This window comes from Notechis scutatus, chromosome 13 (genome assembly GCF_049901735.1).
Source record: "Notechis scutatus isolate UNSWTSFEM ecotype Mainland chromosome 13, rNotScu1.2, whole genome shotgun sequence".
In the NCBI taxonomy this organism is placed as follows: Eukaryota; Metazoa; Chordata; class Lepidosauria; order Squamata; family Elapidae; genus Notechis; species Notechis scutatus.
In genome coordinates, this window is record NC_142021.1 from 11,331,807 (window position 1) to 11,357,482 (window position 25,676).

The 25,676-nt window shown below is 44.1% G+C and overlaps 1 protein-coding gene across 4 annotated transcripts in view; it reads left to right on the forward strand.

The window, feature by feature from the left end:
* Positions 1 to 24,720, forward strand: part of SCARB1 (scavenger receptor class B member 1) — a 61,070-nt gene extending 36,350 nt beyond the window's left edge. Inside the window, exons 5-14 of one of the 4 annotated variants that reach the window (XM_087942984.1) lie at positions 1,799 to 1,894; positions 4,772 to 4,887; positions 5,984 to 6,150; positions 9,657 to 9,775; positions 12,845 to 12,918; positions 13,128 to 13,179; positions 15,391 to 15,537; positions 19,101 to 19,190; positions 19,675 to 19,830; positions 22,778 to 24,720. In XM_087942984.1, the coding sequence (XP_087799110.1) occupies positions 1,799 to 1,894; positions 4,772 to 4,887; positions 5,984 to 6,150; positions 9,657 to 9,775; positions 12,845 to 12,918; positions 13,128 to 13,179; positions 15,391 to 15,537; positions 19,101 to 19,190; positions 19,675 to 19,782 (969 nt within the window). In that variant the 3' untranslated portion in view covers positions 19,783 to 19,830; positions 22,778 to 24,720. The remainder of the gene's footprint in view (positions 1 to 1,798; positions 1,895 to 4,771; positions 4,888 to 5,983; positions 6,151 to 9,656; positions 9,776 to 12,844; positions 12,919 to 13,127; positions 13,180 to 15,390; positions 15,538 to 19,100; positions 19,191 to 19,674; positions 19,831 to 22,777) is intronic. The other 3 variants (XM_087942985.1, XM_087942988.1, XM_087942986.1) reach the window with 3 other exon arrangements.
* Positions 24,721 to 25,676: the final 956 nt, after the last annotated feature.

The following is a 25,676-nucleotide window of genomic DNA, read 5'->3' on the forward strand; positions in this document are numbered from 1 at the left end:
CATGGACTTGGCTTTGTCAGGAGATCGCAAAAGGGGATCAGGTGATCCCAGGATACAGAAACTGTCATCAACATGAGTTGCCAAGCATCTGAATTTTGATCATGTGACCATGTCAGCTTTGGAAAACATATTAGCACCAGAAGCTTCCATACTGAACACATTCTTGAGCCTGGGAAGATGGGAAGTGTTCTGACCAAGGCTTCTGAGACCGTAATTAAGCACATGCTTAGTCAAAATAACTCTTGTTTTATTTCAACGCTGGGAATTATGTGCATTCCCAGCCCATAATGAGTCCCAAACAGTGCCTTGAGATAAGCACCCACCCTTCTCTCTATAAAATGGCTGCCAACAACTAAAGTGCCAAATGAACTGTAAAAAACCAGCCAAAGTCCACACAGAGCTTCAAGGTTTAATCTGAACACAGCGAACAACTTTGCTTCCTGCAAAGGTTTTCCTACCTTTGCCTGTCCTTTATACATTATGGGAGGGGCAGTCACCTCCAAGCCTTACTCCCAAGTCGCCCCTTTTGTCTTAGCTGCTCTTGCCTTCCGGCAGCTCTGCGCACATGCGCACTGGGAATAGGTTCCCCATGTTTCTCTGCCTCATTGCTGCCAGATTCCAAAGGCCTTGGAGGCAGCACCCCACTCCCAGATGGTCCTGGCCCTATCCCTGCATCGGATGCAGGACCCTCGTCCGAGTCCTCTCCAGATTCCTGGACTAGTCCCCACTCTTCCCCAACTGTCCAATTCTGCTGCCGTCTGCACAGGCTGCCAGCGAACCACAACAGGAGTGGGGATTTCTTGATTGTATGTGGTTAGACATAATAGCATCCTTCTTCTAAGTTAAGGTCATGTTATTTCTGCACCTGGGTGAGAGGACATCTCAAGTTGAGAAGGATGGAGATTGGGGCATGTGATGCGATGATGGATGCAGGGGGTGGATTTGTAATATTTTACTTATTGAAGGAAACCCAGAACTTTCAGATTTTCCCAGATGTGCCAGTAGAACTACTTTAATAAAAGGAAAACTTTGAATAATGGAACGTGCGAAAATGAGTAGATTAACAATGGCAATCAAAGAACAGGAAGAAAAAGAGTATTATAAGATTTGGAATTTATTTTATGAATGGTTAGACAGAAGAGTAAGAAACTGAAATATGTGGTCATAGTAATAACATAACTGATTGATTTTGAATGAATAAGAGAATGAATATAACTTAGTAAGGATGGATTATATTTTTGAAAGATAACTATAATGTTAATGATAATATAATAATCAAACAGTATGATATAAAATGTTGATTAGAATGGTTATAAACATAATTAAATAAGAAATGTATGATAATATCATTATGCACACAAGGTATATGTACCCAATCGACACACTGTAAGAATCAGAAGATGGTTTTATTTGTTATTTTTGTTTTAAAAATGAAAAAAAAAATATTTTTTTTTTAAAAAAGGAAAACTGTGAGGAAATGCCTGTCTCGGAGTTTTTAATTGGAGTTGGGTTTTTCTGGAACGCTAACATGGGATGTTGCAACGGTCATAAGTGTGAAAAATGGTCATAAGTTACGTTTCAAGGCTGCTGTAACTTGGAATGGTCACAGAACAAATTGTTGTAAGTCGAGAACTAAATCTGTATAGGCAATTTACCTCTCTGCCCTGGCTACTATGTTAAAATGGAAGCCTTTGCATTCCTGTATTCTTTTTTCCTAAAAAAAATTAGTCAACAGGGAGTCCAACTTATTGTGTAAAAGTGTGTAAATTGCCTAACCGGTTCTTCTTTTCCATTGCAGTTAAACAATTCCCACTCGGGCCTCTTCACGGTGTTCACAGGCGTGGACAATATTAACAAAACTCACATGGTGGATTCTTGGAATGGATTAAAAGAGGTAAAACAAAATAAATATTTTCAGTCCCTGGTTATTATTATTATTATTATTTAAATGAAGAAAAGCTGAAACGCCGTAATGAAAGAATTCTTGTCACTGCTGCATAATTAAATGGGAGCCCATTCTGTCAGAAATGGTGTAGGGCAGTGGCGGCTAACCTTTTGGGGCTCCTGTGCCGAAAATCGTGTGCGCGCTTGCATGCTTGCACTCACGTGCCAGCACCCAGAAGGTAATGTGCGCCCCCCCACGCCCTCCATGCATGCGCGCATAATCCCACCCTCCCACCCTTGCCACCCCCTTACCTGCACTGCGCCTCACAGCTGATTTTTAGCCGGTTTGAGGCCTTTTTCGGCCTCCCAAAGGCTTGAGGAAGGCTTCTGCAGGCTTCTGCAGGCTTTGCAGGCCGAAAACTAGCCCCGTTTTGTCACTTCCGGTATTTTCTGTGAGGCACATGCATGCCCGGTGAAGTACGTTTGCATGAAGCTCACATGCCAGCACAAATGGCTCTGGCATGCTACAGGTTCACCATCACAGGTGTAGGGTTTCCTGCTTGGGCAGGGGGTTTGGACTAGATAACCCACAAGGTCCCTTCCAACTCTGTTCATCTGTAAGATCACCCAGCTCATTTGGTGGCCATTCAAAGCTAACAGCGGCACCGAAAAAAAGTGACTTGTTATGACCGTTTTTCACACTTACGACCATTGCACCATCCCCATAGTCAAAATTCAACTGAACTCACAGTTATGACCGTTGCAGTGTCCCGGAGTCACGCAATCACCTTTTGCAACCTGTCTGGCCAGCCAAGTCAACAGGGAAGCCAACGCTGTTACTTAAAAAAAACAAACTACGGTGATTGACTTAATCATGGTGTCAAGAAAGGTGGTAAAATGAGGCAAAGCTCACTTCACAAATGTCTCACTTAGTAACAGAAATATTGGCCTCAAGTGTGGTTGTAAATCAAGGACTCTACGTGCATGTGATGACCCAGGGTGGGATACAAAAGCAACAAAGTCCCCAAAACATGTGAAGTCCTTTTAATTCCTTCAACTTGGCTTCAAAGGTCCAATTATCATGGACCAGAGAAAAAATTTCTCCACAAACAGTTGTGAAAAGGAAGAACTTCTGTTCAAACTCAAAATACATATAAATTATAAATAGAAAAAACAACAACACAAACCGCACTGAAGCAATTAAGGAGACCAGGCAGGATAAGGGCTTGAAGACAGTCCACAGATATTGAAATGCACACACTGGGAAGGACACCAGAAGAACTCAAATAAGAACTGTAAAGACTAGAAGTATTTTTACGCTTTGCTTCCAGCACTGGCCCATGCGCAGTTTGTCCTTTTAAACAGTCCCCACAGCTGCAGCCCATGAAGGGGATCAAGGCCCTTTCCTCCCCCCCATAGATCACACCATTCACGTTTCTCCCCTTATCCGCTCCTCCCTGCGTGCCCTAGGCTGAAGACAGGATGGGCCTAGGTCTTCCTCTGAATGCCCAGCTGTCCCCAGCCTCCTCCACAACCTCCGGAGCCACACTCCCATTTCCTGTCAGCTGTTCCTACTCTCCCTCTGAGTCAGATTCTAACAGGGGCATGACACTGCATAAGAAAACCAAGTCACGAGTTTTTATGCTGCTTCTTCTCAGCTAAGCTATGCCGTGAGATAAAGGAATCTTATTTCCATTTTTTTTTTTGCTTGTTTTGCTAACAGACACATCTGATGATTAAGGCGTTTTCCTCTAACCGTGCCAGGATTAATTAGTATCTGGAGCAGGAATTTTACAAAGAGCTGAATCACAGCGTGCCCTTTGCAAAAAACAGATTTGTTTTCTTAATGACTGAAACAACGCCTCCGCCATCAGATAGACAACAGAGATGTTAACTCCTGGCACCTCAGTGTTAGTGGACTACAGCTCCCATCATCCTGATTTTAAGCTTTTTTGGGGTGGGGTGGGGGCTGATGAACACGTAGATTATAGTCTGACTAATCCCAAAGCCTTGAAGCGGTCACTTTGATTAAGATGGACGGCTGTACAAATTTGATAAATAAATATTTTCACATCCAATTAAGCAGCAGACCGTGAATTGTCTTATGTAAAGGAATTGCAATCCTCGTTCATGTAAATTTGATTTTGAAGGCACATCAAAGAGTTCCTCAAGAGTTTTATTGTCATATTTTATTTTTTTCCAGCTTGATTGGGGTTTTGTGTTTGTTTTTGGTGCCACCTGTTCTATTCAAAGTCCTTGGGGGATTAATTTTCTTACTTTCTCTTTCTTTTCTTTTCTTTTCTTTTCTTTTCTTTTCTTTTCTTTTCTTTTCTTTTCTTTTCTTTCTTTCTTTCTTTCTTTCTTTCTTTCTTTCTTTCTTTCTTTCTTTCTTTCTTTCTTTCTTTCTTTCTTTCTTTCTTTCTTTCTTTCTTTCTTTCTTTCTTTCCATAATCTAGCTTCTCATCTTGCATTAAGCTAATTCTTTCCATGCTATTTTTTCTCTGTAGCAGATTGGTGAGCTAATGTCACCAGGGAGAGAGAGAGAGGGAGAGAGAGAGAGAGGGAGAGAGAGAGAGAGAGAGGGAGAGAGAGATTGGCCTGGTGACATTAGCTCACCAGTCTGCTACAGAGAAAATATAGCATAGAAGGAATTACCTTAATGCAAGGTGAGAAGCTGGATGAAGACTGTTGTTTTTAGCTTCAGACTTGGCAACTTTCAGACTTGTGGCCTTCAGCTCCCAAATTCCCCAGCTGGCATGGAATTTTGAGAGTTAAAAGGCCACAAGTCTTAAAGTTGCCAAGTTTGGAGGTTCCCTGCTTTAGAGGAAGGCATGAGTTCTCACATCAACCTGGCCTCTGGATATTAAAGTTCCTTCTCTCTTAACAGGTATCTTATTGGCATTCTGAAGAATGTAACATGATCAATGGAACTGCTGGAGAAATTTGGCCACCGTTCATGACCCCATCTTCACCAGTGGAACTCTATGCTCCTGATGCCTGCAGGTGACTTGCAAATCCTTAGCGCTACAAGACCTTGTCCTACACTAGAATTCTGCCCAACCTTTCAAATACATCTTCAAGTGCAGTGAACATCTTCAAGTGCAAATGCATCTTCAAGTGAAATGGCCAAATGGCCAACTTTCATGTCATGCCATCACTCAAATACATTCTCTTGGGATTAGATGGCCGTGAAATGTTGCTGGTGGTCCAATGTGGACCCTTCAACCTCTTCTTCCCCTCAATTTGAAGGTAGCATCTAACCACCCAAGTTGTCCATCTCCATTCTAAACTTTCAGATATGTTTCTTCCTTCATAGTCCATCTTCTTGGTCCATCTTCGTTCATGTTCATCTTCTCCATTCATGGTCCATCTTCTCCATTTGTGGTCCATCAGAATGCTGGTGTGATGACCCAGGGTATGGCACAAAGGCAACACAGTCAAATAAGCTATAAGAGTCCCTTTATTATCTGCAACTTTGCCCCCAATTTCCAGATTACTTTCTGGCTGGAGGAAAACTCTCATAGGAATAGCCTTTAAGTGGAGGAAATTCAGTCCAAAAACAAAGTACATGCACACTGTAATTAAAAATCCAAACACCAAGCTGAAGTAATTAACTTGACAAGTGCAGGAGAAGGAATTTCAGACTTGAAAGCATGGCAAAACTCACACAGTTGGGAAGACACCAGGAACACAGATAAGCAAAGTCAACACAAGATAAATGTTCCCAGGAGATGCTGCACTCAGCCTGCATTTCTTATAAACTTTCTTCCCAGGTGTGACTAATGAAGGGAATCAGGGCCCTTTTCTCCCCCATAAGCCATACAACTTACGTTGCTCCCTTCTCCGTTCCTCCCTGTGTGCCCTAGAATGAAGAGGGGATGGGCCTGGGTCTTCCTCTCCCTTGTTCTGCCTCTCCCCTGCTCCACCCAACCGGACTTTGCCTTTCCCCAGTTTCCTCCACAGCCAATGGAGCCACGCTCCCACACCCTGTCAGCTGCTCGGCCTCCCCCTCCAAGTCAGATTCCAACAGGGGCATGACAGCTGGTCTTCCAAAGAACTTCTGTCTCAATTAACCTCTCTTTTAATCTGTCTCTTTCAGGTCGCTTAAATTAAACTACACCCAATCTGGAAATTTCAAAGGCATACCAGTTTATCGTTACATGGCTCCGAAGACCCTGTTTGCCAACGGGACCATCTATCCACCCAACGAGGGCTTCTGCCCATGCCGGCAATCCGGAATCCAGAACATTAGCTCCTGTAAATTAAGTACGTCTACTGAACCTTTTGGTTGTAGGAAGGCTTTCCAAAGTTTCCCATTTTCCTGAAAGGGGCTGGTTTTCGAGGAGGATTTAACACAAGTAGACTAATAGCTGATGACGAATCTAAGAACTGAAGGGATGATATTATTAGAATCACATCAAAGAAAAGCTATACATTTGGTTCTCTCTTTCAGTAAAGGTGAGATTAGAAAAGTTTAATCGAAGTAACGCATCTAAAGGGAAGTCATTCCAGAGGATAAAGCACAGGTACAGATTAACAGAGTTGGAAGGGACCTTGTTAGTCATCTAATCCAACCCCCCCACCTTAGCAGGAGAAACCCTATACCATTTCTGACAAATGGCAGTCCAGTCTCTTCTTGAAAGCCTCCAGGGATGAAACTCCCACAACTTCTGAAGGCAACTTCTGTTCCATCGGTTGATTGTTCTCCCTGTCAGAAAATTCCTCCTTATTTCCAGGTTGAATCTCTCCTTGTTCAGTTTCCATCCATTATTCCTTGTCTGGCTTTTGGATGTCTTGGAAAATAGCTTGACTCCCTCCTCTCTGGGGCAGCCCCTCCAATTTGGAAGACTGCTCTCCTGTCTCCCCTGGTCCTTCTCTTCCCTAGACTAGCCATGTCTAGTCCCTGCAACCATTCAACATATGTTTTAGCCTCCAGATCTTTGACCATTTTAGATAGATTCAGATTAACAGAGTTGGAAGGGAACTTGTAGGTCATCTAGTCCAACCCCCCGCCCAAGCAGGAGACCCTACACCATTTCTGACAGATGGCAGTCCAGTCTCTTCTTGAAAGCTTCCAGGGATGAAGCTCCCACAACTTCTGAAGGCAACTTCTGTTCCATCGGCTGATTGTTCTCACTATCAGAAAATTCCTCCTTATTTCTGTAAAGGTACAATTCATGTAAGGTACAATTTACAGAAGTCCATTTAGTGACCCTTCAAAGTTACAACGGCAGTGTAACTTTTCAGTGCCTTTGTGACTTTGAACGGACACTAAACGAACCATCGTAAACCGGGGACTGCCTGTAATTTGTTCTTTTTCATATTCCCGACTCTCCGTTGATTTGACCATCACACGTTCACGTGGGTCTTTCTGCATCCAGGAGTGCCTTTTTCTACCCTCTGGCTGGATGGCCTTTGAGTGTCCCAAATCACATGCTGAAAAGTTCCACCTTTGCAATGATCATGTGCCCAGGAATTAGCAACCAAGGGAGTGAACTTCACGGAGCTTATAGGAAATAGAGATGGCATTTCTTTCTGCCTCTCGTTTGCATGAATGACACACAGTGACTTCTGTCACCTTCCTGTTTTTGTTGCTGAGCAAAAAGGAATTCTGTCCAAATTCTTGGCTGACCGGCCAAGCTTTAAGTAGATAAACTGGGTTTGCGCATTTATGTCACTTGTATTTTTCTCTCCTGTTGTTTTTTTTTTTTTTTTGTTCATCTCCCATCACGAGAGATCTTCTGAGATCACCGAGGACCAGCCGCCCTCTGTTCGCATTTTCCATTTGCATAACCTGTGCAATTGTTTTTTTAACTTTGCAATTGGCATGATCTGTGTAATTGGTTTTTTGTTAATTGCAATTTGCATAATTCGTGCAATTTGTTTTTTAAATTTGCAATTGGCACAACTTCTGTACAATGTTTTAAAAAGAATTTTCCATTTGCATCACCTGTGCAATTGTTTTTTAAATTTGCAATTGGCACGACCTGTGCAATTGTTTTTTAATTTTCCATTTGCATATCCTGTGCAATTTAAAAAAAATTTTTTTTTTTTTGCAATTTTGCGAAAGCTACAGCCTTGCCCTGGAAATCTTTCGGCTATGCTGTGCTCCTATAAAACTTCAGCCAATAAATAACACGGGTCCGGCTTGCTACACCACTGAGGTTTTGACTCAAACAAGTTACTGGTCCTCGTGATTGATGAAACTTCAAAGCAAGGGTCCAAAACAAAAAATTGGACCTCGTGTAAAGTGGCATAGCTGGCAGGATGAATCCTGCCCATGTTTCCAGGTGATCTTGACATACAACTGTAATGGAGTCTGCCGATTACGGTCACAAATCAAGTTGATCTTGTGAACGACTCAGTTTTATGACTTTTTTTAGCAGTGGCAACAAACATAGCCATCACAAAACAAACCCATTGTTCACTACGGCACGGTTTCTTAAAGCCAAATCGTCGCAAACCGAGGTCCCAGGATTGCAGGACGTTGCAAACGACAGTAAATGAAACTGTTTGCAGAGGGGTCATGTGGCTGTAGGCCCCTCCTCCCCCAAATTTTGGAACTTCAGATCCAGGTTGCAGCTCCCTTTTTGCAACTTCAAACGATTGCAATGTCAACTCATAAAACATTCCTATGCCTGTTTTAGTAGTTGCCATAAAAGAAAAAAAAGGGGTGGGTGGGAGAGGAAGGAAATCTGGAAGAGCAGTGCAGCAGTTTGAAAGTGAAATGTGATGACCCAAAGGGGCGTGGCACAAAAGCAACAAAGTCACAAAAATAGGTTAAAGTCCCTTTTATTCCTCCAACTTGGCCCCCAATGTCCAGTTATCATCGGCTGGAGAAAAAAACTCTCCCAAGAACAGTTTTCAAAGGGAAGAAATTCCATCCGAACTCAAAGTACATATAAATTATAAAGAAAAACCAACACAAACCATGCTGCAGCAATTAACGAGACAAGGCAGGATAAGGGATTGAAAATGTCAAAAGATAATGAAACACACACACTTGGGAGGACGCAAGAACTCAGATAAGACTTGACAAACCAGAATAATTTCACGCTTTGCTTCCAGCAACTTTGCCGTGCGCAGTCTGCCCTTTTAAACAGTCTTCCCAGCTGCAGCCAATGAAGGGGATCAGGGCCCTTTTCTTCCCCATAAACCACGCAACTCACGTTGCTCCCTTATCAGTTTCTCCATGCGTGCCCTAAGATGAAGAGGGGGTGGGCCTGGGTCTTCCTCTGAATGCCCAGCCGGACTGTGACCTTCCCCAATTTCCTCCACAACCACCTGAGCCACACTCCCACTCCCTGTCAGCTGTTCCTCCTCTCCCTCGGAATCAGATTCCAACAGGGGCATGACACGAAAGTATATTCCAACTCTTTATCTTTAAAAGATTGTAATCAAAACTCCACAGCTTTTGCCCACGAATACATTTAATTGGAGAACGTGAATGATGGCACCCAGCCCGTGAAGGTGCTCAATTGGAGAATCTGGTTTATGAGACACTCAGGGGGAAGGGGGGAAATAGGGTCACAGGGGACTGTAAATTACGTATGCCAGAATCGGCTTCACACCGGGCAGTGCCAGTATGTCTCCTCTAATAAATCCTTTGAAGTTTTTTGAAGTTTGTCTCGAGGATCATGATTTAATTAGGGCAACTGCTGGAATCCTGACACGCTAAGCCATTGATTGTAAGTCGAGAACTACCCATCGAAAAAAGAGCCTGTTGCATTCTGATTTTATTTATTTCCCCCCCCCATCCCTTTGTTTTAAAGATGCGCCAATATTTATTTCTCAACCTCATTTCCTAAACGCTGATCCGGCTTTAATGGACACGGTAGTCGGTTTGCATCCGAACGAAAAGGACCACGATCTGTTTGTCGATATACATCCGGTGAGTTTGCCTTTCTAACTCCAATTTGGTGATTACGGCTGTTATCAAGGTGATGATTGCAGGTCTTAATGTTTTATCAATCCTTTTGCTCAAACAGGACAGGTGAGTACAAGTCCAGGCAAGTTCCCTGCCCATTTATTTCAACTGATTAGCCCTGTTTACGTTTTAAGGTTTGATTAATCTGAAAAGAATTATTATTATTATTATAATTATTTTAAAAAAGAGGGAGCAGATTTCCACACTGTGGGTGGAAGTTATTTTAATGTTGGCTTTGCCATTTTGGAAAACATCCCTCTTGAAATCATTGGTTTGGTTATTATTATGATAATTGTCACCATTGTTTTGTTTTTGCTTTTACATTTGCAAATGCTGCCTTATATTTCCTTTTTTAAAAATTCATCATTGTGCACCTCCCACAGTTGGCTTCAGTGAGCAAGGCGGCAGCCGGTATAATTTTTGATTAAATAGATAAATGAAATTAGCATTAGCATTTGTATTCTAAAGCAACATAGCTTGATAATATCTCCTGCATGCAAATGTAAACAACAAAACATTTATTTGCTCAGCTTGTCTTTAATTGTCTAAACTGAACGTGTAATTTAAAAGTTCCTTCACTACTGGATCATAAATTTTTTTTTTAAAGTAATGGCTAAAGGTCAGCTAAAGTTTTTAAATGAACTTTGGGGTACAATTTGAGAAACCCAGGGAAATCTTCGTTGGAAATAAGTACCGGTCTTTGCCATCATTCTTGATTTGCAGTTATTATTATTATTATTTTTAAGATGCAAGACTGAAGTGAACAAATGATTAAATGAATGAATTTTGTGGCTGGAAGGTGCGCACAAATCAAGTTTGTATCTATGAATAAATTGGCCAAGAGGGGCTCGTAGAAAATATGAAATCCTTGTTTAGAGAGGGTTGTGATTAAAATCTGTGTTTAGGGATTTGGCTCTGAGAAAGAGCGCTGTGTGTTATAGAATAGAGTAGAATGAATGAACTGGAAGGGGCCTTTGAGGTCTTCTAGTCCAGCCCCCTGCTCAAGCAGGAGAACCTATCCCATTGCAGATGTCTAGACTCTTCTTTAAAAACCTCCAGTGATGAAGCACCCACAATGTCTGGGTGTTCCACTGGTTAATTGTTCTCATTCTTAGGGGATTTCTCCTTAATTCCAGGTTGCTTCTCTCCTTGATTAATATATTTCTTGTCCTGCCTTCAACTGCTTTGGAAAATAATTTGACGCTCTCTTCTTTGTAGCAGCCCCTCAAATACTGTAATACTGCTATCAGTCACCCCTAATTCTTCTTTTCTCTAGACTAGCCAGACCCAAATCCTGCAGCTCTTCTTCACATGTTTTAATCTCCAGGCCTTTGATCATCTTAGTTGCTCTTCTCTGAACTTTTTTCCAAAGTCTCAACATCTTTTTTGTAGCAGGGTGACCAATATTGGTTGCAGTATTCCCAGGTGTGGCCTTACTATAGAGTTTGGTAGAACCATTCAAAGTAACAACGGCACAGGGATAAAAAAAAGCGACTTACAACCATTTTTCACACTTATGACCATTGCAGCAGGCCAACGCTCTCACGTTTTACATTCAGATGCAAAAGTCCATGGGGACAAACCACATTCACTTAACAACCGGGTTACTCATTTAAGAGCTGCTATGATTCGTTTAGCAAAGGTGGCGGGGAAAGTCGTCAAAGTGGGGGAAGGGCAAAGTAAACTTTGGGCTCAATTGTGGCCATAAGTTTCGAGGACTGCCTGTATTTCCCCCCAATATTTTCACACAGGCTTCGTGGGGTACACATTCGGACACCAACCAACAGCATTTGCTCCTCGCTTCGTAATTATTATTAAATGTGAGTGCTGCAACCCATGCAAATGGGATTCCTTTGCAGACCTTCTGAGCTTTGCCCTAGATACCAGAATTATTTCTGAAATGCAAAAATATCGTTCATGTGTGCAAGGGTGTTTCCTGGCACTTGAGAATCGCTTCCTTGGAACTGGTGCCCGGCCTCTGCTTCCTTTGTGTGTCAGCCTTAGAAGCCATATTTTACTTGGAAGCTTTGAGGCGGCCACATTCAGTGCCTGGGAATTTGGGAGGGGGGATTTCATAGTGAGGTAGAAAATTGGACTCAACAACATTCCTTTCTCAGAGCGTCAAGGACATGTTGCCCTGCACCTGGAAGGGAGTGACTGGAGGGATGTCTCCAGTTGGGACAAAGATTTCATTGGGCCATGTGATGGATCTTTCATTTCTCTTTTGGGAAGGGAAAACCTGGAACTTAGATTTGGGTTTTCCCAGAGGTGCCAATATGACAACTCTCATAAAATGGGGGACGCGGTGGCTCAGCGGCTGACGCTGAGCTTGTCAATCAGAAAGGTTGGCCGTTCGAATCCTTAGCGCTGCGTAACAGAGTGAGCTCCTGTTACTGGTCCCAGCTTCTGCCAACCTAGCAGTTCGAAAGGATGTAAAAATGCAAGTAGAAAAATAGGGACCACGTTGGTGGGAAGGGAACAGCGCTCCATGCCTGCCAGTCCTGCCGGCCACATGACCACGGAGACTTTTCGGACAGCGCTGGCTCTTCGGCTTTGTAATGGAGATGAGCACTGCCCCCTAGAGCCGGAAATAACTAGCATGGATGTGCGAGGGGAACCTTTAGGTAAAGGTAAAGGTTCCCCTTGCACATATGGTCACTAAACGAACTGTTGTAAATTCGAGGACCACCTGTATACCAGCAAGCCAGACCGCAGAAGGAGCATGCAATTTCCTGGATAAAATGAACGGCGATTTGGTTTCCGCTGCAGACGTGCCCATTTTGTTGATGTGTGTACAACTCGGTACATGCAAATTATGGGGTGACTTTTGCCCGTTTTGTTCCCTGTGGTCTGATTACATTCCTTTTTTGGTAATTTTTGTTGGGGGTGTGTGTGTGAAGTAAGATTTTGTTGAATACAACGCCTGGCTTAGAAAGGTCTTGGACACCTAGCCAAAAAGGAAGAAAAAATAAATAAAAATAAATGGGATCTTTGTAACCCAAACAACTAAACCCATTTCTTCTTTCTCTGCAGCTGACAGGGATTCCCATGAACTGTTCGGTCAAAATACAGCTGAATCTGTTCATAAAACACGTTTCTGGCATCTGGTAGGTTTGTGGGCCGAGCGAGGCGAGGGCGGTGAGAAGAGGGGATTTCTTTGGCTCTTCTTGCAAGCCTCTTAATCCCTTGCCAGGGAGCTGGGCAGCCAAGACTGAGTTGGTGGAACAATGCCTCTCACAGAGGCCAAGACTCAGGCTTACACAAGGAGGCCAGCCACGCAATTTTCAAACGAGTGTTCTCTCTTTGATTTGTGCAGGCAAACCGGACAGATTAAGCCCGTGGTTTTGCCCGTGATTTGGTTTTCCGAGGTAAGTGTGGGTCTGTCTGCATGCTTACACATACAAACACACACACACACACATACAAACAGAGAGAGAGAGAGAGAGAAACAGAGAGAGAAAACACCTGAGAAGGATGTATATGGTTTGCATTAACTTTTAATCAGGTTAACCTTCCTCCTTCCTTCTCTCCCTCTTTTTCCTCCTTCCTTCCTTCCCTCCCTCCCTCTCTTTATCCAAATATTCATTACTTCATTACTGTGTGTGTGTGTGTGTGTGTGTGTAGGTCTAGGTGTGTTCAGGTCTTTTCCCGTGTAAGATTAAGAGTAAAAGACCTGAACACACCTAGACCTACATACCTGTACCCGTGAAAATCTACGAAAACATATATATGGATCTTTGGTTATTCGGGTTTTCTCCCGCGTAAGATTCAAAGTATCTAGGCAACGTTTCGGCGAGGTCCCACTCGCCATCTTCAGGCTGGTGCTTTCGGCTTACGCGGGAGAAAACCCGAATAACCAAAGATCCACATACAAATACCCGCGAGAACCTCAGAAAAAAACATATATATATATATATATATATATATATATATATATATATATATATATATATATATATATATATATATATATATATGAAACATGAATAGAAGAGATGATTCCACCAGACTGTCAATCATTTGGAAGCCTGCACTCACAAACAAAACAATCTCCACACCACTAGCCAGGCAAACACCTGGGCACAAACAGATCCCCCGATACCTCCAGCTCAAACACACCCCAACCAGGCACCCAGATGAAACTTAGCTTCCTAACAAATGATAGCCGTCCTTTTACCTGAAGCCAAGCCGCACTAAAAGCCTCCAACACAGGAAACACAATGTTGCCAGCCAATCAAGACACAAAAAAAGCCACAAAACAGACAGAAGATATTAGAAACACCAATCAAGCAGAACACAGCAAACTCCAAGACCAATAAACACAGACCAAGACTCCCAACCAATCAGGATGAAGAAAAAACCATTCTGGCACAGCAGTAGGCTAGCCCCAAATTTAAAACTGAAACAGCTGTGAAAGTCTGACTCACAGACGAACACAATACAGAAGCCTGATGATGGCAGATGAGATTCTGCCAAAACGTTGCTACAACTTTAAAAGCACAACTATAATGACGTGGGAAAATACCTGAACAAAGCTGAATAACATACATGTAAGTACCCGCGAAAACTTAAGAAAACAAATATATTATTTTATTGTTTGAAAACAAAACAAGGAAAGTTTTTTGGGCTGGTGAGAAGAAACTCTGGTTTGCCATTGGCTAACCTGCTGTGATGTCACAGAAGGGATCTGAGCATGCTTAATCTAAACCAAATCTGAGCGAAAGGGGACCCACCGCATTTGGCTGTATGTTTGGGGAGGCTGGAAGGACAATGCACCAAGGGGAGCAAATCAAACCCACCTGTTCTGACCTAGGCTTCCCAAAATCATGAAACCCACTCTTCGTCCCAATAAAACCCCTTTTATTTAGGTTAAATTGAATTCCTCTCCAGCAAAGTCCCGGCAAACAGTCTTTCAAGAGATTTTACAACTACAGACCTTTATCAGGCTTGGAGAGTTGTCAGGACGATAGCTTCCAAACGCCACGCTGTAGCAGCAATTACTTGGCAAACAGTCAGGAACAGATCTTCACCCTAATGGATTGAGCTAATTGTCTCCTGCAAACCCCACTCCCCTTTCACTGCTCTTTACTCCCTGTGGGAGGGGCCATTCACCGTCTACCTGTGCCTTTACTCCTGAGTCGACCCTTGTTCCTTAGCTGTTCCCTTCTCCTGGCAGCTTTGTGCATGTGCACACTGGGAACAGGCTCCAGCTGTTCTTCCACCCCACTGTTCTCCGACTCCAAAGGCAGCTGATAACTGTGGCCCCATCTCTGCCTCCGATGCAGAGCCCTCATCAGAGCCTTCCCCAGACGCTAGGACGGGCCCATATTCCACCCCAAGCTCCTCACTGTCTGAGTCTGCTGCCAGCTCTGCTGGCCGCTGGCAGGCCACAGCACCACCTGGGATGCAAAGCCAAAGGGTCCCTCACCACCATCAAGCTAAAAACCATGGAAAGCCAGTTGGACTTCGATTGTTTCTTTCCTTGGATGCAGCCACGTTCTCCCACTTTGCCTCTTGCAGGCCATAAAATCTTATAGGGGACGCAAAACACTCACTCTTTGTTTCTCTGTTCTGACCAGAGCGGGGAGGTCGAAGGAGACGTTTTGCATGACTACTACATCCATCTCATCACCATTCCTTCATTGCTGGAGTACCTGAAGTTCAGCCTCATGGGCTTAGGAGGCCTTTTACTCTTGGCAGCCGGCTTAGTTGGGCTCAGGAGCAAGGTAGGCACCAAATGACCTTAGACTTGGGGAGGTCTCCTTCCTTATAACCATTGTTGTTGTTGTTGTTGTTGTTGTTGTTGTTGTTGCTGTTTCTTCCTCATGCTGACCCTCCCTGCTGTCGGTCCAGACTATTACTTCCTTCTTTATCCAAACGCTCTTCTTCTTTTCTAACCTTTGAATTTGCACAGAAGGCATTTTTTGTAAAAACAAACATTTAACAAACAAGAAACTTGTAGCTGGTGTCAGCGAAACCGGATAATGTGACTCTTGCTGAACTTCTCTCAGTGAGATGATGGAGATGCATCTCTTTCCTTCCCTCCTACCCAAAGTTTGGCTTACTACAGGCTGGCTGTCCTGTCCTCCTTCTGGCGCTACCCGGTTTGAGCCGCCGGCCTCTTCCCCTTTGAGAAGAGGTGGTCCAAGCAAAGGGAGAAAAGTGTCCGTTCTTGAGGTTCAGCCTTGGTTTGAAGCCACCTGGCAACAGGACTCAGCTATGGACCTCCCAGTAGATTAGAAGCTCAGCCAGATCCAAGGTGACCCTCAAAGAGAACGTAGTAGAAGATTCCTCAAATCCCCTGGGATCCAGAGCCATCCAATGAAGAAGAAGAAGAAGAAGAAGAAGAAGAAGAAGAAGGAGGAGGAGGAGGAGGAGGAGGAGGAGGAGGAGGAGGAGGAGGAGGAGGAGGAGGAGGAGGAGGAGGAGGAGAAGATGATGGTTTTTTTATGCCACTTGGAAGCTCAGGCTGCATTTTTTGAAGTAGCCATCAAAAACCAGAAACAGCCTTCCAGCAGATGTTTCCTTCCAGCTGAGTTTTCCTCCCCCTCCCCCCGTAGGGATCTTGCAAGTTATAGCCCAAGAATTGTCATTGTGGTGTGTCTGTTTGGTATCAAAGGGAGCAAAAGGAGTCGGAAGTTGCATCAAGAACACTAGGATAATCAATCAATCAATCAAATTGCATGACATGGAATGGAATGAGAGTAGAGTAGAGTAGAGTACAATAGAATAGAATAGAATAGAATAGAATAGAATAGAATAGAATAGAATAGAATAGAATAGAATAGAATAGAATAGAATAGAATAGAAAATATGGAAATGTAATTAGAATAGAATAGAATAGAATAGAATAGAATAGAAGGAGAAAGGGAGAAGAAGAGAAGAATAGGAATAGAATAGATAGAATAGAATAGAAGGAGAAGGAGAAGGAGAAGGAGAAAGGGAGAAGAGAAGAATAGGAATAGAATAGATAGAATAGGATAGGATAGGATAGAATAGAATAGAATAGAATAGAATAGAATAGAATAGAATAGAATAGAAGGAGAAAGGGAGAAGAAGAGAAGAATAGGAATAGAATAGAATAGAATAGAAGGAGAAGGAGAAGGAGAAAGGGAGAAGAAGAGAAGAGAATAGGAATAGAATAGAATAGAATAGAATAGAATAGAATAGAAGGAGAAAGGGAGAAGAAGAGAAGAATAGGAATAGAATAGATAGAATAGAAGGAGAAGGAGAAGGAGAAAGGGAGAAGAAGAGAAGAATAGGAATAGAATAGAATAGAATAGAATAGAATAGAACAGAACAGAATATAGAATGGAATAGGAATAGAATACTTTATTGGCCAAGTGTGATTGGACACACAAGGAATTTGTCTTGGTGCAAATGCTCTCGGTGTACATAAAGGAAAATACACATTCGTCAAGAGTCAAGAATCATCAGGTGCAACCCTTAATGATAGTCATAAGGTACCAATAAGCAATCAAATCATACTAGGAAACAGTCCATAAAAATTGTAAGGATACAAGCGAAGTTACGACTTTTGGAAGCCTGCAAGAGTTTGTCTGGCTGGTTTTTTTTTCCAACCCGTGTAGCCCCTGAGAAGCAGCTCTGGGTTGACAGTGTGCAACGGGTGCTGATTTAAGGCAGCCTTTCCCTTTTATCTTTATCTTTTTTTCTTCTTCAAGTTTTAGTACATTTTTATTAGATTATAAACTAAAATACAAAACTACAAAAGCTAATAATAGGATACAGTGGGAGGGGAAGGGGAAAGAAAAGTGAAGAGAGGAGAGGAGGGGGAGGTGAGAATAGGAAGAGAGGAGGAGGAGAGGGGCACAGTGGAGGGGAGGAGGAGAGGAGGGGGCAGAGGGGAGAGGAGAGAGGAAAGGAGGGGGAAGAGAGAATAGGGAGAGAGGAGAGGAGGGGGCAGAGGGGAGAGGAGGAGGAGGAGGCAGAGGGAGGGGAGAGGAGGGGGAAGAGAGAATAGGGGAGAGGAGAGGATGGGGGAGAGAAGAGGGGAGGGGAGGGGAGGAGGAGGAGGCAGAGGGGAGGAGGAGGAGGAGGAGAGGAGAGGGGGGGGAGAGGAGGAGAGAGGGGCAGAGGGGAGGGAGAGAAGGGGGAGGGGCAGAGGGAGGGGAGGAGGAGGAGGAGGCAGAGGGGAGGAGAGGAGGGGGAAGAGAGAATAGGAAGAGAGGAGAGGACGGGGAGAGAAGAGGGGAGGGGAGAGGAGGAGGAGAGGGGAGAGGGGAGAGGAGGAGGAGGAGGCAGAGGGGAGGGGAGGGGAGAGGAGGAGGAGAGGGGCAGAGGGGAGGGGAGAGAGAGGGGAGGGGGCAGAGAGAATAGGAGGAGGAGAGGAGGAGGCAGAGCGGGGGAGAGGAGGAGGAGAGGGGAAGAGGAATAGGAAGAGGAGGAGAGGGAGGGGAGGAGGAGAGAAGAGGGAGAGGGGAGGAGGGGGAGAGGGGAGAGAAGAGGCCTTGACTTCCAACTCCCTCCATTGCAGCAGAATGAAGCATCAACATCGAATCTCAACTTTTTTAAACTTTTCCGTAACCGTATAAACCAACCATTTCAATAACAGCAAATCAATCTGACCAATAAAACCCCAAATTGGTTGAAGGCCGTTTCTCAACCTCTCACAAAGTCACAAGGTGTGTCTAATGACCTCAACAGAACGCCTGTCTCATCAGTGCAAAATCCTTCAGCTGGGGGTGGGTGGGGTCGGACTAGAAGACCTCCCGGGTCCCTTCCAACTCTCTTATTCTCTATTCTGCAAGGGGTAACGTAAGTTCAGCCGTGTGTTGGTTGAAAACGTCTCGCTTCCATGCTGATGGCATGCCCTGGGCTTTTTTTCCGAAAAGGAGACATCATCCTTCATGCACGGTCCAGGCACAGAATGTTTTGGGGTGGGCATTAAAGCTTTATGAGGAGTGGTATGGTGGCCTAGAGCCGCGAGTTCGATCCTATGTAGGGGCAGATGTTTCTCTGAGCACAATGAGAATTTATCTGCTGAATAAAACTCCGCATTGGTGACAGGAAAGGCATCCAGCCAGTAAAAAATCAGGTCTGTTTAGTTGCCCAGACCTCCACCCCACAAGGGATTATGGGGGTCATTAAAAGAAGACGATTAAAGCTTTATGAGGTTCCCTGCAGGTTTCTGAATCTTTTTCCAATTAAATCCAGTGACCGGGCAATCGTTTCGGCGCTGGATGAAAAGACAGGTTAAAAAGCAAATCAAACTTTTCTAAACCTTATTATTTTCCCGTGTTCACGTTGGACCTGTTTACTTCCTCAACAGACCTTGACTCTGTCATGGCAAAAGGATCGATCGGTTGCCATACAGAATCCACCTAGATCTGACATTAATTATGAGTATCACAGTGTTTTGGTAAGAGATCCTTCAGTGGATCACATTGAAAAAGAAATCGCTGTCTAGTAGCGAATTCTTCTCTTCTCTTCTCTCGTGTTACTCAAAACAAACATTACAAGCTTCCCTAACTCATCTGTTGAATGTTTACAAGAATCTTTTTCACAATACTAGCAACTTGTCAAATTTTAATTGTGTGTGTTTGTGTACCTCTGTGGGTTTTTGCAGTGTGGCTTTCAGCCCACCTGCTGCCCTGAAAATACGTGGCACACCCTCACCATCTAATGATAACTCGCTTCTTAATCGCTTGTAAATCATATTTAAAAATGATAAGCCTGACTGTTTAAATGTGCCTAATTTAGGACTGACCTCCTAAACTTAATTTTAAAAAGAACATAAACTAACCAATAAAACCGCAGCTTCTCCCTTCTTTCAACCCGTAGCATAAATGTCCTGATAAATCTAATCTAAAAACTGTTTTAAACCCGAGCTAATTATCTTCTAGGAAAAAAACTTTTTATTTTGGCGTAGTAATAAATACTCAGGACCTAAAGGGGCAATCGCTGCCTCCAGGAAAAAGCCCAGCTTGCAATGGATGGAGATGAAATTGTAGGCGGACATCTGAAAAAAAAAAAAAGCCAAACCAAAAAAAAAGCAAAAGGTAACGTCAAATGCGTGTTTTAACAGCAAAACGTAGCTTGGCTCACTTTTAAAACCTCGAGTTTTAAGACGGCTGCTGGAATGGCTCACTGCTTTAAAAGTGTTTCGTCTTCGCGGCAGCTAATCTTAGCCAACGGCTTCTGCTTTTTAATGCCGGCCCCCCCTAACCTTATCCCTGCCCTACTCATTCCTTCCCCATATAATAACCAATTAATCCTCTATAACTTCTCCCCACCCAAGTCTTTTGATAACACAACAGCAAGGGGGGGAAAAAAGACTGAAAAGAATCGAACCCGTTCCTAGAGTCCGCTGCTTCGCTTAAACCTCAGATGGCGTCACTCTTGGGACCTGACTAACTTCCTGTTGAGCCCCTTTCTAAATATATATATATATATATATATATATATAGTATATGACATTTTGTAGGATGGGTATCTCTGTCAAACTCATGGCCTGGAGGGTCTGGGTCTGAATGACTTCAGTGGTAGGATTCAAAACTTTTTACTACCGGTTGTGAGGGCCTGGCTTGGTGGCTGTGGCAGGGGAAGGATACTGGAAAAACCCCCTTCCCTCCCCACCCCACTAACCTGCTTTCCTGCTCCGTTCTCCTGGGCAGGGCAACCAAAGGAGACCCAGCCGATCAACTGGGACTCAATGGGAGGCAGAGAAGAGATGGGAGCAGGGCCAGTGAGAGGGGGGGGTGGATTTGCCGGTTCTCCGAACTACTCAGAATTTTCGCTACCGGTTCTTCAGAACCCGGTCAGAACCAGCTGAATACCACCTCTGCTTCCCCTCACCACGCCCCATTAGAAAGAAGGAAGATACAGGAAATCCTCGATTTACGACCGTTCCAAGTTACCAGTGGCCGCTGACAACTCAGATTCGAAGTTCTGACCGTCCCATTATCCCCTTTTGGTTGCTTGGCAACAAGCCTGCATTTTCAGCTAATTGCAGCGCCCCGCCAGTGACTTGACCAAGATTTACAATGTTTTTTGTGAGGGTTTTGTTTTTGTTGTTTTTTTGCCAGAAACAGGCTGATTTCTGGCAAAGAAAACCCCACTCAGTTCCATTTCAGGCAGGGTTTGTTTAATTACTGTGCCCTTCGCCTGATGGCCACTGGAAGAAGGTTATAAAATCAGTGACTTGTTTAATGACCAGCATGACTTAGGATGGTAATTCTGGGCTCGGTTACGGTCATAAATGGAGGATTGCTTGTACTCCCTAAATGTAGCGCCTGGGATAATCTTGTGGCAGGGAGTTGGTAAGGATTCTGCCAATTGCAAAGACGCCTTGTGCTTTAGCCAGCGTCTTCTGCCTCATTTTCAAAATGGAAACCCAACCAGGTTGACAACCCAGAAGGATTCTTGGCGGTCTCTGAGTAGTTTTCTTGCAAACGTTTCATGATCCAGCTAGATGATATCATCAGTGGAAGGAGGCCTGTGGGGTCCTTGGTGCTCTCTGAGCTTGGTGGTTTTCTTGCAAATATTTCATTACCCAAATGAGCACTGATAATGTTACCTAGCTGAGTCATGACACATCTGCAAGAAAGACAGCCAAGCTCAGAGAGCATCAAAGGACCCCACGGTAGTCCTTTTTCTCCTCCTCCCCTCCTCCTCCTCCTCCTCCCTCCTCCTCCTCCTCCTCCCCTCCTCCACCTCCACCTCCCACTGATGATGTTACCTAGCTGGGTCATGACACATCTGCAAGAAAGACAGCCAAGCTCAGAGAGCATCAAAGGACCCCACAGTAGTCCTTTTCCTCCTCCTCCTCCTCCTCCTCCTCCTCCTCCTCCTCCTCCTCCTCCTCCTCCTCCTCCTCCTCCTCCTCCTCCTCCTCCTCCTTCTTCTTTCTCCTCCACCTCCCACTGATGATGTTACCTAGCTGGGTCATGAAACGTCTGCAAGAAAACAACCAAGCTCCGAGAACATCAAGAATCCCCCATTTCAACTCCGAGCTACAAATATTCTCCTTTATGGAGCCATGATGGCGCAGTGGTTAGAATGCAATACAGCAAGCTCACTCTGCTGACTGCCAGCAGTTTGATCCCGACCGGCTCGAGGTTGACTCAAACTTCCCTCCTCCTGAAGTCAGAAAAATGAGGATCCAGATTGTTGGGGGCAAGAGGCTGAGTCTGTAAACCACTTAGAGAGGGCTGTAAAGCACAGTGAAACGGTATATAAGTGCTGTTACTATTGGTTTAGTGGCAATCCAGAGCAATCATTTTCTGTTGCATCAGAGAGAGATTAGATGCTTGGCATATTTCTTAAACCTGTGAGGACCCATTGCTGTGTCTTTACTACCTTATTCAAAAGAGCCCTTGAATGAGGGATTGTTGACATTCCCCAGGCCTTAGGAAAGAAACCAGGAAAGGAAATATTGGCATCACATTGGCTGCTTGGCCAACGTACAGCCTCACCACACTCCAAGCTTGTCCCTTTGCCACATTTCTCTAAACAGGAAATAAATTTTGGCTTCCTCTTTAGACGGTCAATATTGATATAACACAAAAACGGCGGTTCATAGACGCAAACCAGATTCAAACCATGGCCTGTTTGAATCCAATCCAATTCCTTGACGTAATTAAAACCTTGATTTGGTTTGATTTATTTAATTAAAACCACAGGCCTCCGGAGGAGGTGAGATTCAGGCGCATCACATTAAATCATCTCTTCCAACTCATGGGGACTCGGCAGAGAGTTTGAGGCTGCGGTTTTTAACCGCGATGGGAGACAATCTCAGTTGGTTCCCTTATCTCTGAAGGACACCAGGTTGGGCTAAACCACAGGATTCAGTTGCAAGAGGAACCGGGCCAGCCTGCTGGTTTGTAGAATGTGGGAAAGGATGAGAGGCCAGAACAGGAAGTTGGCTCAGCTGGGGGAATCAACCCAACCTCACCTATTTCAGGATCAGTGCAATTCTAACTAACTTCTGCCTTTTTTTTCCTGCAGAGAAAGGCAGCAACAACGACTTTGCAAACACCCGATCATCCGGAAGCTTCGGAAACAAGCCCACTTCTGCAGGAAGACCCAACAATCACAACTTACGATAGCACCCGTAAAACCTGATGGACCTCGATACCTTCTGGTGAAGGATCTCAAGTTCTTTTTAATCGAGCCTGCTTGATTGCAGACAAGGGGAAACAAATGAAAGGGAACAGACCTACCCCACTGGAAACTTAAAGACTGTGTTGCCTCTTGGGAAGGACTTGGGGACCCCTACCCCAAGCAGCCAGCCTAGTCCAGTTTGTTATTTTTTTTCTCATGCCAAGACTTGAAGAACCTCAACAGCAACCTTGGAGTTGGAGGACGGATGGAGAACCCTTGGAGCAAGCTAAGCAAAGACTCCAATCTATTTCCTCCACCATTTCCTTGCTGGATCGTTTCCAGCTTCTCCTCCCCAGAAAGTCCTGTGATCCTTCTTTCAAGGAGATTACCCACTGTCAGCCTTACTGTATAAACAAGATAGGAAACACAACCGCAGGAGTGTTAATTTTGCTTTTCTTGAAAGGCTACATCAACCCAATCTTGCCCCGTCAGAAAGCACAATTCTCCTGCCCTCTCCTTTTGCACCCTGAGAAATTTGGGAGGACCCCTTCTGAGAGTATTTTCCTCCATCTGTGGGCTAAGCAGTCTGTTACCTAACTTATCCCTTGGCGGCATCTTCTCGGGCGCCAGGAAAATCGGTCAAGATTCAGGCAAATTCAAAGGAGCATAATGATTGATCGCAAGCTTAAGCTCTCTACAAGAATCTGAGCTACTAACTGTCAAGGGAAAGTTAAGAAAGGAATTCAAGGTGGGCTGGACTTACATCTCTTGTGGGTGCGCAGGGACTCATGACTGATGACATCTTTGACACCCCCTTCCCCAGGTGCAGCCTGGTCATCTCATTCCTCCCTAGACCTTTGCCGTATACTATCACAGCCGTCTCCTTTACAGCTTAAGAAACTAGGGAGATTTCCTTCGAAGCTTCATTCTCCACCCAATATGTAGCTGAGGGCTCAGCAGTCCCTTATCTGCCCTGTCCCTTTGGCAGCATCTCTGGGTCCTTTCCTCGCAAGGCCATTCTCCCAATCCTTTTACCTATGGGGCTGTTCACCTAGCTGTCCAATTGTTGTGTCTGTAAAAGACCCTTTAATTGTAGCCTCTTTCCCTTTTTGATGCGAGAGCTTCCTGGCGCACAGTTGCACAGACAGTTGTTCAATTCCAGTTCCGCACAAGCAGACGAAGACCAAAAAAACAACCAAGTGCAAATTTGTGAATGCAGATGATCTATTCCTGGTTGGTCTGGGCCTGGAAAACATATCGACAATCCTTATCAGTATTTAGAAGCACCAGCAAAACATCCAGCCAAACCACCTGGAAATAGACATTGGGGCAGTTGTGTGTGTGTATGTGTGTGTGTCTTTGCACAGAGAACAAACATTTTTGCTGTCAACACTTGAAACCCAAAACGTGAATCTCCTTTCAGGGGAGACTTCAGCACCCACCAAAGTTCATTCTGCCTTTTTCAGCAAGCACCTACTTCTTCTTCTTTTTTAAAGGAAGCAAATAATTTTATTCACCTTTTTTTAAAAAAAAAACATAACCAAGACTAATACAAACTATACTAGAAAAAACAAACGTTTGGAAGATGCAGAAAAAGAAAAGAGAAAGGAAAAACGATGACAGAAAGGCAACAAAGAATAATAATAATAAAAACTAAACTAGAAAAAACAAACGTTTGGAAGATGCAGAAAAAGAAAAGGGAAAGGAAAAACGATGACAGAAAGGCAACAAATAATAATAATAATAATAAAAACCAGTTTCCAGCTTCATCACACTGAGCAAAAGCTAATATAACTTTTCACCCTCTTTTAAAATTGCAAATAAATAAATAAACGCTTCTCCACTTAGTCTGAGTTTTATCTATGCGCAATCCAGAAATGGTCACACTTGTAGCAAAAAGTCCATGAGGAGTTACCAGAAAATACAATCTCAAAAAATACAGGTACTCTTGGATTTACGACTGGTCTTCACACGTCTCTGGCAGCCGTCCCCACAGTCATGTGATGAAAATTCAGGCACTTGGCAACCGGCACATATGTACAACTGTTTGCAGCACCCCGAGGTCACTGTTTACGATTTTGCCGCCTGCTTTCCTTCCAGCAAAGTCAACGGGACAAGCTGGATTCACTTAATGGCCATGTGATTCGCTTAACAACTGGAGTTTCAATTAACAACATGGCAAATTGGTGGGAACATTGGGTGTGACTCACCTAGCAACTTCCTTGCTTAGCAACAAAAATTCTGGCCCCAATAGTAGAGAGAAGAGGGAGGCAGAGGAGAGAAAGAGGAGGGAGAGAGAAAGAGGAGAGAGACAAGAGAGAGAGAGAAGAGAGAGAGAGAAGGAAGAGAAAAGAGGGAGAAGAGAGAGGAAGAGAGGAAGAGAGAGGGAAGAGAGGAGAAAGAAGAGAGAGAAGAGAGAGAGGAGAGAGAGGGAAGAGAGGAGAAAGAAGGGAGAAGAGAGAGAAAGGAGAGAGAAGAAAGGAAGGAGAGAGAAGAGAGAAGGGAGAGAGAAAAAGAGAGAGAGAGAAAGAGGAGAGGAGAGAGGAAGAAGGAAGAGAAAGGGAAGAGAGGAGAAAGAAGAGAGAGGGAAGAGAGGAGAGAGAGGGAAGAGAAAGGAGAGAGAAGAAGGAGAAGAAATGAGGGAGAGAGAAGAGAGAAAGGGAGAGAGAAGAAAGAGAGAGGAGAGAGGAAGAAGGAAGAGAGAGGGAAGAGAGGAGAAAGAGAAGAGAGAGGGAAGAGGAGAGAGAGGGAAGAGAGGAGAAAGAAGGGAGAGAAGAGAGAAAGGAGAGAAGAAAGAAAGGAG